Source organism: Lipomyces arxii, assembly GCF_038497795.1.
Source record: "Lipomyces arxii strain Phaff 12-163 unplaced genomic scaffold V1512scaffold_1, whole genome shotgun sequence".
NCBI classification, from domain to species: domain Eukaryota; kingdom Fungi; phylum Ascomycota; class Lipomycetes; order Lipomycetales; family Lipomycetaceae; genus Lipomyces; species Lipomyces arxii.
In genome coordinates this window covers 631,223-644,831 of record NW_027117700.1, presented here as the reverse complement: position 1 = coordinate 644,831, position 13,609 = coordinate 631,223, and the positions used below count along the sequence as shown (strand labels likewise).

General features: G+C 45.8%; 7 protein-coding genes across 7 annotated transcripts; 4 read left to right on the top strand and 3 right to left on the bottom strand.

Moving 5' to 3' along the window:
- The first annotated feature begins 63 nt into the window (after positions 1-63).
- On the top strand, positions 64-2,370 carry V1512DRAFT_273333 (major facilitator superfamily domain-containing protein). The gene is made up of 3 exons (XM_066917722.1): positions 64-1,593; positions 1,643-2,002; positions 2,053-2,370. The coding sequence occupies exons 1-3, from the start codon at positions 438-440 to the stop codon at positions 2,202-2,204; spliced, it is 1,668 nt and encodes a 555-aa protein (XP_066774214.1). The 5' UTR covers positions 64-437; the 3' UTR covers positions 2,205-2,370.
- A 106-nt stretch (positions 2,371-2,476) lies between these two features.
- On the top strand, positions 2,477-4,397 carry V1512DRAFT_10008 (Glyoxalase/Bleomycin resistance protein/Dihydroxybiphenyl dioxygenase). The gene is made up of 3 exons (XM_066912851.1): positions 2,477-3,095; positions 3,145-3,479; positions 3,529-4,397. The coding sequence occupies exons 1-3, from the start codon at positions 2,736-2,738 to the stop codon at positions 4,085-4,087; spliced, it is 1,254 nt and encodes a 417-aa protein (XP_066774213.1). The 5' UTR covers positions 2,477-2,735; the 3' UTR covers positions 4,088-4,397.
- V1512DRAFT_284550 (uncharacterized protein) lies at positions 4,260-6,503 on the top strand. The gene is made up of 4 exons (XM_066918022.1): positions 4,260-4,494; positions 4,554-5,584; positions 5,628-5,795; positions 5,850-6,503. Exons 2-4 carry the CDS (start codon positions 4,707-4,709, stop codon positions 6,268-6,270), a joined length of 1,467 nt encoding a protein of 488 aa, XP_066774212.1. The 5' UTR covers positions 4,260-4,494; positions 4,554-4,706; the 3' UTR covers positions 6,271-6,503.
- Positions 6,318-8,273, bottom strand: V1512DRAFT_256379 (Aldehyde/histidinol dehydrogenase). Its single transcript, XM_066915004.1, has 3 exons — positions 7,812-8,273; positions 7,599-7,766; positions 6,318-7,548 (listed from the first exon to the last, which is right to left on the bottom strand). The coding sequence occupies exons 1-3, from the start codon at positions 8,256-8,258 to the stop codon at positions 6,367-6,369; spliced, it is 1,797 nt and encodes a 598-aa protein (XP_066774211.1). The 5' UTR covers positions 8,259-8,273; the 3' UTR covers positions 6,318-6,366.
- V1512DRAFT_256376 (uncharacterized protein) lies at positions 8,274-9,472 on the bottom strand. The gene is made up of 2 exons (XM_066915003.1): positions 9,319-9,472; positions 8,274-9,268 (listed from the first exon to the last, which is right to left on the bottom strand). The coding sequence occupies exons 1-2, from the start codon at positions 9,351-9,353 to the stop codon at positions 8,395-8,397; spliced, it is 909 nt and encodes a 302-aa protein (XP_066774210.1). The 5' UTR covers positions 9,354-9,472; the 3' UTR covers positions 8,274-8,394.
- Positions 9,473-9,914: 442 nt separating this feature from the next.
- Positions 9,915-11,591, top strand: V1512DRAFT_232032 (mitochondrial carrier domain-containing protein). Its single transcript, XM_066914002.1, has 4 exons — positions 9,915-10,186; positions 10,240-10,422; positions 10,472-10,549; positions 10,600-11,591. Exons 1-4 carry the CDS (start codon positions 10,056-10,058, stop codon positions 11,288-11,290), a joined length of 1,083 nt encoding a protein of 360 aa, XP_066774209.1. The 5' UTR covers positions 9,915-10,055; the 3' UTR covers positions 11,291-11,591.
- V1512DRAFT_256372 (ABC1 family-domain-containing protein) lies at positions 11,330-13,357 on the bottom strand. The gene is made up of 3 exons (XM_066915002.1): positions 12,911-13,357; positions 12,547-12,858; positions 11,330-12,504 (listed from the first exon to the last, which is right to left on the bottom strand). Exons 1-3 carry the CDS (start codon positions 13,267-13,269, stop codon positions 11,463-11,465), a joined length of 1,713 nt encoding a protein of 570 aa, XP_066774208.1. The 5' UTR covers positions 13,270-13,357; the 3' UTR covers positions 11,330-11,462.
- Positions 13,358-13,609: the final 252 nt, after the last annotated feature.

Here is a 13,609-nt window from a genome sequence, read left to right as displayed (position 1 = left end):
GGTAAAAAAAAACAGTAAATAAAGAAGAAATAGACAAGAAATATAGAATAAGAAATGTAGTTTCAACCGGTAAAAATAAGGTGTTTGTACCTGAATAACTAAGAAGATAACTCCGAGTTCGGTACTTCAATTTACTACTGTAGGGGGTCCATTACAAGAACAATCTTCCCAATGACTAGACCGGCGTTACCAGACTATTTGAGGGGAATCCAGCAGAGTTGAAGTAAGATGTATATAACTAAGCATTTTCCCCCACTCGCGCTATTGAATGGAACTATTACTATCACATCAGTCATTCAGTATATCGTCGTACAAGGCGAATACATGCGTCAACAAGGGCAACGTGCTAAAACTTCGTCTCATCTATTCTTTCGTTTAAGACCCCGTGCTCGATTACGTTCTAGTCGTTCACAATTTGGATCTGAAAAAGCTTCATAATGCCTGATGTCGCTGTACATGATCCCCAAATTCCTGGTGTCGAAGTAGAACGCATTGCGGAGTCCGCTACAGATCCAGAACTTATTCTTCACAGGTTCATATCAAGAGACAGAAATACTTTAGTAAAAGTTCATTCAAGTCATACGCATAAATATGCGTCTTCTCAATTAGCGTCAAAAGATCTTGAGAATTCAGAAAAATCTAAAAAGATTGAACTGCCTGACTCTGACGAATCTGCTTTTTCAGGTGACGAAAATGCTCCTACCCTCATTGACTTTGAAGACGACGACCCTACAGATCCCCGAAATTTCAGTGCGCCTAGGAAGCATTTTTTGACTACCTGCTTGATTCTGCTTCTGCTCAATTCAACATTCGCATCCTCGAGTTCCTCTGGAGCTGCAGAAGCTATTGAGGAGCGCTTTGGATCGTCGACCATTGTCACCATTCTTGCTGTATCATTGTTCATGGTTGGTTACGTCATTGGACCGCTTATTTGGTCACCAATGTCTGAGCATTATGGACGACGATATGTCTTCTTGTCGTCGTTCTCAGCATATTTAGTGTTCACCATTGCATGTGCTGTTTCTCCGTCAATGGCGGCACTAATTGTCTTCAGATTTTTCCAGGGTCTCTGTGCTTCGTGCCCTGTCGCTGTTGCAGGTGCAGTCTTTGCCGATATTTACTCTGACCCAATTAAACGTGGCCGAGCTGTATCATTGTTTTGTGGATCAACAGTCATGGGAACATTGTCTGGCCCTTTCATTTCAGGCTACATCTCTACCTCAAAGCTTGGCTGGCGCTGGGTTTTCTGGATCACGGCTATTTATGCTAGTGCATGTTTGATCATGCTCATCTTTGCCGTGCCAGAAACATTCAGACCTATTCTCATGGTACGACGTGCAGCTAAGCTAAGAAAAGAGGGCCACAATGTGGTGGCGGCTTATGAACTGGAAGAAAAAGACTTCCGAAGTATTGTTGTCAACGTACTTCTAAGACCGCTTCGTATGCTTTTTAAAGAAGTTATTGTAGCTGCAATCTGTGTTTATATTGCTTTTGTCTATGGTTTGCTTTTTATGTTTTTTCAAGCTTATCCTATTATTTTCCAACAGGATAGGGGCATGTCACCCGGTAAGGGTAACTTGATGCTGATGCCAAGTGAGTTTTCAATCTTAAATGTTTTGTTAATTACTAACGTGCTTGTCAGTCGGCGTAGGTGCAGTCATTGCCACAATTGCTCACTACACTTACGATATCAGGATTCAAAACCAGAAGAAGGCAGGCAGAGTGGTGTCATTGGAAATTGAGAGACTTCCAGTCACCGTTATCACTGCTTGGTTTTTACCTATTGGTCTGTTTTGGCTTGGATGGACTTCATTTACGCGTATTCCTTTTGGTGTTACCATGCTGGGAGGAATTTGGTTTGGCGTCGGCTTCACTTCGCTTTTCATTGGGTTCCTGAATTATGTCACCGACTGTTACAAGATTTATGCAGCTAGTGCGCACGGTATTATGAGTGTCACTCGTTCTTTAGTTGCTGCTGTTTTCCCTTTATTCGCACCTGCAAGTAAGTTTATACTTTGCGTAGTGTTTGTTCTTGAACTTAATCTGAAATAGTGTATCACAACTTGGGAACGCCTTGGGCAACATCTTTATGGGCATTTCTTGGGCTTGCTATGGCTCCAACACCAATTTTATTCTATAAGTACGGACATATATTGCGTGCTAGAAGTGAGTTCTGTTCAGCACTCGCTCAGCAGAAACTATAAGGCACTGAACGTCCTGTGCTGTTTAGTCATCTAGCGATGAAAGGTTTTAAATTTACGGGTCTTTTGTTATATTCAGAATTTGCATCACGGATTTTGCATCAATATATATAATGGTTTCATTGCGTTAATGTATTTTTGCATCGAATAAATATTATGGTTTCATTAAGTTGTTGCGGGCGCCGAAGTTAAAAAATCAAGGCACTGGTAGCCTCATTGAGTGCGGCGTTCAGCACTGTATGCATCCATCGTCAGTTTGATGTTCTAGTACAGATCCCAATTCCATTTGATTTTTGACCGGTCGCGCATATCTCAAACAACTGCGGTAAATAGGTCAAACACATCAACTGTTATGCCTCCCCAACAGATACTTTTAATTTTACGTTTCTTGCTATTTCCCCCAACAGAGTGGGATTGTTGGTCTGGTATATAATCCTAACATTTTCCCCATTTTTTGTTTTTCTCTCTTTGCGTTCTGCACATAATTTATATTTTTTTATCTGCTTTTAACTTGTATACTTTAACAGATTCAGTATGTCAGCTAATGAACTTTCGCTTTCTGGAAATCGTGAGGCACCGTCATGGACTCGCTCTACGATAATCCCTCCAATGCCAACCGCGTTGTCACATTCAATGTTGAACTATTTCAGCATTACTTTTGCTTGTAACAACGCCAAAGCTTTTGCGGGGTTTCACACTTCGCGAATGGGGTTCCATCCGGTAGCACGCAAGCAGATGCAAAAGCATTGTCACCGCACGTTGTGTTCTGAAGTCGTCCGAAATGGAAACATTCTGCTCGAGTTTGTTTCTCCTGTTGCTCCGCTTGACAATAGCGATATTGCCATGGACGAAGAGGAGCGCAAAGAGGCATTGAGAATTGTGAAACATCTTGAAGTAAGTCGTTGTTGAGATCCCTTGCTAATTTGCTAATCCTTCTTTGTAGAAACATGGTGACTCAATTATTGACGTTGCACTCACAGTCAGCTCCGTTATACCGCTCTATGAGTGGGCGATAAAGCAAGGCGCCAAATCCATTGTGAAACCGAAAATGATCAAAGACGACTATGGTGAAGTGGTCTACGCGACGGTGAACCTAGTCGGAGATATTACGCATACTCTCGTTGATCATACCAAATATATTGGACCGTTTCTTCCTGGATATGAAGGCGTTTTTTCAGACGACCCGCTAAATGCAAAAAAGGCTGCCGTGCCTTTTTCGGATATTGACCATTGTGTATGCAACGTTGATTGGGGCAAGATGGCTGAAACCTGCGACCTGTGAGAGAGCTTAATTTAAGTTAAATGTATTGAGCTTACAGTTTGTTAGATATCAGAAGGTTCTAGGATTCCATCAGTTCATTTCCGAAGATGATTACAATGTTACGACTGAGTATTCCGCTTTGAAATCTACTGTGATGGCTTCTGCGAATGATTTGGTCAAGATGCCGGTCACAGAACCGGCCAAAGGTAGGCACATGTCTCAAATTGAGGAGTACCTTCGTTACAACAATGGACCTGGATACCAGCACATTGCGTTACGTACGCCAGATATTATCACATGTATTTCCGAGATGCGGAACCGTGGTATTGAGTTCATCGATGTGCCGAAGTCGTACTATGATGATCTACGTGAACGACTTAGTATGCCCGGTGCGCCGAAGATTCGGGAAGACATGAATTTGATTGAAAGTTTGAATATCCTTGTCGATTTCGACAAAGATGGCTACCTGCTTCAGCTTTTTGTCAAGGACCATGTTTCTAGCCGGCCGACATCATTTTACGAAATTATCCAGCGTGAAGGATCAAAAGGTTTTGGCGCTGGGAACTTCAAGGCTTTGTTTGAGGCCATTGAACGTGAGCAGGCGAAGCGCGGCAATTTGGATTGATGATACTGTTTCTGCTTTGTACACTGCTTGTTTTTTTTTTCTGTCATCATTGATTGTATTGCACTCGCCATGATTGCAATCTGTTGATGCTTGCTGTGTTTTGTGTTTTGCTTTTAGGATTTTGTTGGTTTTGCTTGATTTAGCAAAGGAGTTCTGGCGTTTACTTTTTTATTGATTGTTTGGGATTTAAGGAGTTTGGGGTTTCATTTATTTGATTATAACACTCGTTAATGACTCTCTTTTTGGGTTAATTTTTAGAGCCGAGACGGGTGAGTTAATTAAATATTAATTGTTTTCAACATAACATAAGAATGCGTAGATTATGATCAAGACCGGGAGAAATAGGAAGGAACGGAATGAACCGGGTATGAATGCACATGTCAAGCTTGGACAAAAGTAATTAAGCGGTAGAGTCGTATATATTTTACTATGCGAACACAATCGGTTAGCTAATTATATTTATAAGGGTAGAAAATATACGTATCATTCGTGACAACGTGCAACTGCGACACAAAGCCCTCACAATTTGACAACACAAGCTCATCACCACGACTCATTTATTTGTCTGTACTTTAGAGTCCGTTTGTTTAACCATCCGACAAGAGCCCACCGCGAAACTATGGATAAGCCAACGCAATCACCGCAATCTCCAAGTATGCCTTCGCCAAATCTAATTGCGGCCAGTCTGATTTCACCACGATCGCCGTCGTCACCAGGCTCCACTCGCGGCCGCGCGCGATCGTCTTCGATTGCCGATCTGCTGGCAACACCGCCTCCTGTGAAGCCCAACGCCGTTGTCGAAGACTGGCAGAGCGTGAAACTTCAGACCTTGATGGAGAATGACAAGTTGGTGTCGATCACAGGCGATGTGCCTGTTGCAACCGCGTACGAGAAGCTGGTCGACCACAATTTCACGTCGCTGCCTGTGCTGCTTTCGCCGGACTCTGACCCGACCGAGGCTGAGAGTTTTGATTATTCGGATATTTCAGCGCTACTGCTGCTGGTCATGGGACATTTGAAGCCGAGCGGTACACAAGTGCCAGAGAATTTGGAGGAGAATGTGACCAAAGCGCGACAGGGATTCGATGTACCGGTCTCGTTTGTGATGGAGTTGACCGCACACGAGCCATTTATAACGCTGCAAGGATCAGAGACTTTGCTGACCGCAGTTGAATATTTTGGACGAGGCGTTCACCGGTTGTTGGTCACGAATGATGCAGAGACGCAAGTACTAGGGCTGTTGAGCCAACGGCGGCTGGTGAAGTTTATCTGGGACAATGCGAGACGATTCAACAGTTTGGAGACTTTGTTTGCGTCGTCGTTGCAAGATCTTGGCCTGGGCGGGGCCGGCCATGTGATTTCGATTGGAGGCGACAAGCTTGTCGTTGAAGCTCTTGAGAAGATGTTGAAGGAATCTGTGTCTTCGATTGCCGTTGTTGACGGCGAAGGGATTTTACTAGGAAATATTTCGATTGTTGATGTTAAGCATCTTACTAAGTATGTTTTTTGCGTATCTGTGAGGGTGTTTACTAACGATAAGGTCTACGTCCGCACATCTGCTAAATGCTACCTGTTTACAATTCTTGACTGTCATTCTAACTGATCGCGGTCTCGAAAACGGCAAAGATTCGTACCCGGTTTTCCACGTCACACCGTTGTCTACGCTCGCACATACGATTGCCAAATTGGTTGCGACCAAATCCCACCGGTAAGTGAACTGATGTCATATATAAGGTTTTCGGTTACTGACATGTTGACTCAGCATGTGGATTGTGCAACCGGCAGGCCACTACGCGCTCTCACCTACGACTACACCATCGCCAAGCACACCGAGCAGCGCCGTGTCGCCGTCAACGTCGTCGCAGCAGCTCGTCGAGCCGGCGTCGCCGTCCCTTGTCCCCGTCACGCAGTCGACACAGCTCCCAACAAGCAATAAGTCCGGCAAGGTCATCGGCGTCATTTCCCTAACGGACATTTTGTCGTTGCTGGCCCGTGTTGCTGGCAAAGGCGACGTTGACCCGTCCGAGGCCCGGCGCCAGCGACGACGGAGCTCATCAAGTAGTGTGCGGTCGTTCACGCTGGACAGTAGCAGTGCGGTTGCGGCGAAAGCGCGACGGAGCGTTTCGATTGAGCGGCCCGGTTTTGTTGGACGAGGATCTATGGATCGTGGTCCAAGAAGATAGTATTTATTTTTTGCATATCCCATCTTTTTGTAGCAGTTTTGTGAGTATTTTTCAGTGTAAAAGTGCATATCAATTAATTTAGTACAAAAACACGAATCATGCTTTTAAATTGGTGAGTAAGAGGGCGATGTTTTTGCCAAACTCGTAGACCGACGTGGCGTACGATGCCGTGTTGAGGGCCTTTACAAAGTTCCACGCGACCTTGACGTTTCTAAGCGGGTAGTCGACTACGGGTGGGATTGACGTGCTGATACCTGGGTACGCGTCGCGGCAGACACTTTTGGCGAGACAAAGCGCTTGCAAGCCTTCTACGCCGCCGAACTTGCCGTAGCCCGAGTCCCTGACGCCACCAAACGGTAGCTGGCAGACGTAGAACGTTGCAAAGTCGTTGACCGCAATGTTTCCGGTTTTCATGTCACGCACGATCGACTCCGTGTCGGCGCTGCCGCGTTTGCCAAAAACCGCGCCGCCGAGGCCGAAATTCGCCGAGTTTGTGATTATGACCGCGGATGCGGGCGTGGCCGCGCGCATGAGCAGGACGACCGGGGCGAACAGCTCTGCGCGCGCAATCGGCATGTCGGGCGTAACGTCGGCGAGTAGAGTCGGATTGAAGTATGAGCCCAGAGGGAAGATTGGATGAGAGTAGCGTTTGCCGCCGTAGAGCAGGGTAGCTCCGCGCGAGACCGCGTCTGTGATTAAGGACTCGATGGAGTCGAATCTGGAACTGTTGATCATGGCGCCCAGGTCAATGTCTGTATCCTGGTCGAGCACTGATCCGAGTCTAAGTTTCGGTATTCGTTTCGCAAGTACGGATTTGAGCGCGTCGTAAGCTTTTGGCTGCGCGATGATGCGCTCGATGCCGATGCAGTTCTGGCCTGTAGACTGGAACGACCCGCGCATCAGAACTGACGCCAGCGCGGAGCAGTCATCCCATGAAGACTGGTACTCGTCCAGCACGACTGCCGCGTCTTTCCCGCCGAGCTCGATAGTGACTGGGGTCAGTGACTTGGACGTGGCAGCCAAGACGCGGTGCGCGACGGGTTTGGACCCAATGAACGTGACGTGGGATATGTCGGCGTGGGATGTGAGGTAGTCTGCATGAGTCGGCCACGGACACACGAGCTGGACAAGGTCTTCGGGGGCATTGCAAGCTTTCAAGACTGTTTTGGTGAAATCTGCAAACACGGTCGAGGACCAGAGTACTGATTCCGAGCATTTGACCACAATCGCGTTGCCAGAATAGATGGCAGAAATTACAGGGTTGAGAAAGTTATGCAACTAAGATGTGAGCTAGTGGTACGACCACAACTATAAGGAACAAAGCATACAGGATAGTTCCAGGATACAATTGCGAGCACGACGCCAAGCGGTTGATAGACAACCTCTGCTGATTTGTACTTGATTAGCAAGTTTGATGGCCCAGGCCGTTTTGACGGTCTCAGAGCTGATTCTCCGTGTTTTAATGTCCATGACAATTTCTCAAGAGTGACCATAATCTGGCGCTGTCAGTATAATTCGCTAAAATTACGTATAACTCTGACTTCACCCAGCGCAGCGTCGACTTTGGTCTTGCCGCTGTCACGGCACGCAATTCGAACAATATCGTCCTGATTGGCCTTAATAAATTCCAGCATGGCCTTTAGAACGCGTGCCCGGTCCGCGAAACTCGATGACTTCCACACGTTCTGAGCGGCCACACACTTTGCGACCGCGACATCGATGTTAGCTTTCGTCGACGCAGGAAACCGGCCGAGATATCGCCCTGTGGCCGGGCAATAACAGTGAATCATCTCCGGCCGGTACTCGCTGACCACGCCTGGCCTGTCTGGCGCGTCGGCTGGGATTGGGACATTGGTCTGGTCGTTTGGGAATTTGAACAAGATCTCTGGTAGTGGAGTTGACCTGGTCGCGAGTTTGTAAAACGTGTAGATAAGAGGCAGTGCTGCTACAAATGCAATCTGCATATCTCGTGTTGTGAACCCATACATTTGAATGACTGTTGACCATTGATTGTAAATAAAAATGCCATACATCTGAACAATAGACACTAAACCCTTATCTAAACCAAAAATGCGAAAACCATTTTACTTTTACAATACAAGAGATTTACAGGTTATAAAAGTGTCATTTGGACGAGCTGCTTCCGCTGTCGTTATGCTCACTCTCAGAAGTGTCCATGCCAGAATGGAGTTGTGTAGATGGAAAGGGAACAGGGGGCGGGAGGGCGATGAAGTTTGTGAACGAACTGCTACTTGCAGCGGTTGAGACCTCGTCGCTGTTCAGGACCCGCATGATTAAGAGAATGCCATCAGACGAGCAACAGATCACAGCTTCGACGGCTTTAGTGAACGCGTCGGGCAAATGAGAGCGCGGATCTTGCCATGTGAATGTGACATACGAGACCGCTTCATTGTCCTTTGCGCGTTCAAACGCAAGCTGAGTCGGTTCGAGTGAGGGCTCTGTCATGCAGTCCCATAAACTGGTTAATTTTATTTCGTCGGGAGTGATGTTGAGCATAGCTGCTATTTGGCTACTGGCAAACATGACTGGTAGTGAGAATGACGACCGGTTGAGAATCAACGCTACCCGAAGTTCGTGTGCCGAGTCTTGGTCGAGTGAAGCCGAAATTGTACTGTGTTTTTGGAATGCTAGTGAGACCAACGGAGCAGTACGAGCCCGCTCCTTGCTCTTTGTAGTTTCTTGATATGCACCTATCGTGGCGACGATCATATCATAAACGACTGTTATAGTGGATTCGCACTCGATCGTTTTCCCGTTCTGCGTAATAAGTCTGTAAAAGATCTGGACTGTTGCACCGTCTGCTAGCGTGTGAACCAAAAGCTCTTTGCTGATCCGGGGTATATCTTCTTGGTGCACTATCAAAAATGGCGATTTGCCTTCCAGATCTTGTTCGGTATATCCCGAGATGTACTGTATTGAAGGCGACGCGTACAGAACAGTGAAATCTGGTTCCAGAGCCAAAATTAAGATGCACGCACTACACATCAAGTCAATCCATGTACATTCAAGCCGCACAGAGACGCGTACGTGTCAGACAAATTACTTGCCGGGTCTTCAGTCATTGCTCACTGAATATATATAATAAAATAAGGTCATTCGCAATAATGACAAAAACCACGCGCGATGTGTCCGGAGAGAGAGAAAACTATGCGGAGATCGTCATTTTAAGGGGCCATTAAATTGAACCCTGTAAGAGATTTGCGCGTACACGGCATCGATGGTGTCACATTGCTCGGCGTTGCCTCAGCGGACGCGGCGCACATGCACTAAAATCAACTTGTCTCACTCACTGTACGCCGCAAACAACTTCTAGAATGCTTCTAAATCTAGTTAGCATATTATTTAATGTGTAATTAATGCGTATTCGGCCGATGACAGTCAACTAGTTCGGCCGGCTCCGAGATCGATCGGAGATTGTTAATAGCCACATTTTTTAGAGTTTATTTGATAATCTATGTGCAAAAGATCTCTGACGTTTACGTCGCCATTGTCTTTTGATAAACAAGAAGGACGCACGTGACAACGAAAATGTCCGTTTTTGCTCCGAAATTTAGGCCCTAACCCAAGATACAAAAAACATGGTAGCGAATTTTGAAGGTTAAAAAATATATTTACACTTTATTTTTGATGGCTGTTGTGTCAACCTGTGTTAAGAGTAAGTGAATAGAAGGCGACCTAATTTTTTGTATCAAATACGGCCATTTGTCATTCTTTTTTGATGGTCAAGATTTTATATATAAAGCTATTGTCATCATTCATACATCATGACATCTAATACTTCATCAAAGGAAGGGAATCTCATTCCAACACCTGCTGACGCTGCAAAATCACTATCGGCAAAATCTGATACTATACCTAGAGAAACTGCACCATGGTTACATTTTGTCGCAGGAGGGTATGCGAGCAATACACGCACCACGTTTCAAAAGTAGAGACTGACATCATTAGCATCGGAGGCATGATGGGTGCCATTGTAACTTGTCCACTCGACGTCGTCAAGACTAGACTTCAAAGTGATTTCTATAGCTCGCAAATCAAACAGGGCCACTTGCGAAACCAAATGACTGGATCACAGTTCAGACATGTGCGTTCGGTCGGGCTTCATCTTTACGAGACTTTTCAAATCATGGTGTACGTTGCACTATACTTATCTCCTATTTTGTACTTACTCGCAATTTAGTGATGTCGCAAAAGTAGAAGGCACACGCGCGCTTTTTAAAGGTTTAGGCGCAAATCTGGTCGGAGTTATTCCAGCTCGGTACGGTCTCATTAATTAATTTCAGTTCATTTGGCTAACACAGCTTTCAGATCCATTAACTTCTTCACTTACAATAATGGGAAAATACTTGTTTCGAACAATTTCAACGACGGCAAAGAAGCCGCTTGGGTCAATCTTGCAGCCGCAGCTATCGCCGGTATAACCACGTCGACCGCCACAAACCCGATCTGGCTGGTCAAGACCCGAATGCAGCTCGACAGGCAGCGGAGTTCCGGCACAGAAGGTTCTGTCCGTCGGTACAAAAACAGCTGGGACTGCGTCAAACAGGTCGTCAAAGGCGAAGGTATTCCCGGCCTGTACCGCGGCTTGACCGCGTCGTATCTCGGCGTTGTTGAGTCGTCGTTGCAGTGGGTGCTTTATGAACAAATGAAGGCACTGGTCAACAAGCGAGAACAGCTCAGAACAAACCTTGGCATAAAATCCACTACTGCCGACAATTTTTTCGACTGGCTCGCCAAATCAGGCTCCGCGGGTCTGGCAAAACTGTCAGCATCTTTATTGACATATCCACACGAAGTCGTCCGAACACGCCTGCGACAGCGACCTCTATCCAACGGCAAGCAGAAATACACCGGTCTGGTGCAATGTTTCACCACAATTTGGAAAGAAGAAGGTTTCTTGGCTTTGTACGGCGGACTCACACCCCACCTCATGCGCACTGTTCCAAACTCAATCATCATGTTTGGAACATGGGAGCTCATTGTAAAAATGTTTTCATGAGTTTCAAGACAAGATGTTGTAAATAGTTGTATATTAGTCATACATTGGTATTTGAACCTGGTTTCTGAAATGCAGTCTTTCGACCCATCTCTATATGGTATTTTTGCTTAGCTGATTACAGCATACTATATATTATAAAATGTTACAGATGGAAGTGTGTGTATATACAAAATTAAGACTGGAACGCGTCTTGCGAGACTTCTAATCCAAACTTATTCTTCATGACCGATCTGACCTGCTGCTCAAGTTCGTCTTCAAATCCTTTGTCTGACAAACCCGGGATCAACTGTCTCAATCTCATAACCCAAAACCCGACGTCCGAAAGCGCGACAACGAGCGTGAACAAAATATGATTTTTCCACGCGCCCGCGCGCTGGCGAAACGTCATGTCCGGGATCGTAGTTAGCGACCGTGACGCCCAGTGCGCTAAAATCTTAATCCGGTTCACAGGTGAGCCCATCATCTGGTTGCAAGACTGCACGATTCGCATGTTGCGTCCCAGAAACATCAGCTCAAGCGGCATTTTGGTCGTGTCCGTTATGAACTTGCGAAACGCGTCCTTCATGCGGCTTTGCATTTCGAAATCTTCCTTCATGTCCGCTTCGCTGCTTCCTTTGCCTTGCGGGCGCTTACCCTTGTACGGACGAAGCATGGTAGCAGATGCAAACAGTTCTGGAGTGCCGATACCCCAGCTCTGAGCCACGTCCTTAATCACCGTGTCGTTCACGGTGAACATTGCCTTCCACAATTCACAATATTGCTGGCGGAACTTTGGGTTCATGTAGATGTACAATCCGTGATCAATCAAAACCAACTGCAACTTGCCGTTATGCATGCGAATAATTTGATTTCCAGGATGCGGGTCGCAATGCACGACGCCAAAACTAAAAATCTGCGCTGAAAACAGATTGACCATGATGTCCATGATCCGGGACTTGCTAAACTTTTGTTGCTCCAACCCGGCTCGGTCACTCAAACTCGTGCCATCAATCCACTCGGCCGTCAGAACATGCTCGCTTGTAAATTCATCGTACACCTTGGGAATATACACACTGTCGTTGAACATTGAGTTTGTCTTCAGCGCTGCTCGCATGTTTTCGGCGTTTCCAGCCTCGTTCAGAAAATTGGTTTCTGATTTCAGTCTGTTGCAAGTATAGTCAACCGTGAAATAAACTGGCAATTCAAAATACCAATCATAGAAATACATCACAGCTCTGATTTGTTAGTCAACTCCAAGTTTGAGTTGGAATATATACCTATACGTCCCCAAATCCCACTCCAGCTGTTTTCTGATTTTCGGATGCTGAATCTTAACCGCGACCCATTCGCCAGTCCTTAGCTTCGCTTTATGGACCTGTCCAATTGACGCACTTGCAATCGCATCATGATCAATGTACTCAAAAATATCATCCGGACTTTTATCAAAGTCGCGTCCAAACACCTGCTCAATCTCCGACCACTCGTCTTGTGGCGCCTTGTCGAAAAGTTTGGCAAATTTGGCTTGGATAATCGGTGGCAATACTGCGCCGTTCATGGCAATCGCTTGACCCATTTTGATGTAAACTCCACTAAAAACTATGTCAGCGTTGATGCCAAATCTGGCTTCAGACAGTGCTTTACCCATTATCATTAATTAAGTTGTAAACACGGTCGGCGACTCGAGCGTGTAAAGCGTTAATATCGTTCCCTTCTTTAAAATTTATTGCCAAGTCAATTCCGACGATAGATAGAACCCGGACAGCGCGTATGCTCCGAGTGATCGACGACGCATTAAACCCGTAATCAAGTCCATACACCCCACTAAGCAGTGCAACAGCCCATAAAAATCTCTGTCGATATCGAGATTTAACTGGTATAGGATCCGGCTTGGCTTGCGTTGTCAGTTGTCGGATTAAATAAAAGAGATTGTGGTCTTGTGACAAATGCACAAAATGCCTGCTGAACCGCCGCGACGACATCCATGATTGCTGAATCAACATTAAAGTTCTGGAGTCAGAGTCTCAGTGAGTAAGTTGAGTTAGTCAAACAGAACTGAACAGCGTAAATATAGATAGATATCTTCACAGCACTAACCGCCCATCCATGATGACAGGACGGCGTTCGCCCCATAGTCATACGCGCCTCACTTTAAGCGGCTTATTCTTAATGTAAGGGGTTTGTGTGGATATATTTAGCGCGGGAACAGACTAACACATTGAAATTACATAATACTTTAGATTAATTTATATTAAAACTATTCGTATTTAGTTAAATTATCTACAAGTCATCACCACTAATTTTACTTTCATCAGAGCCGATAAGCCAATAAAAACGCGTCGA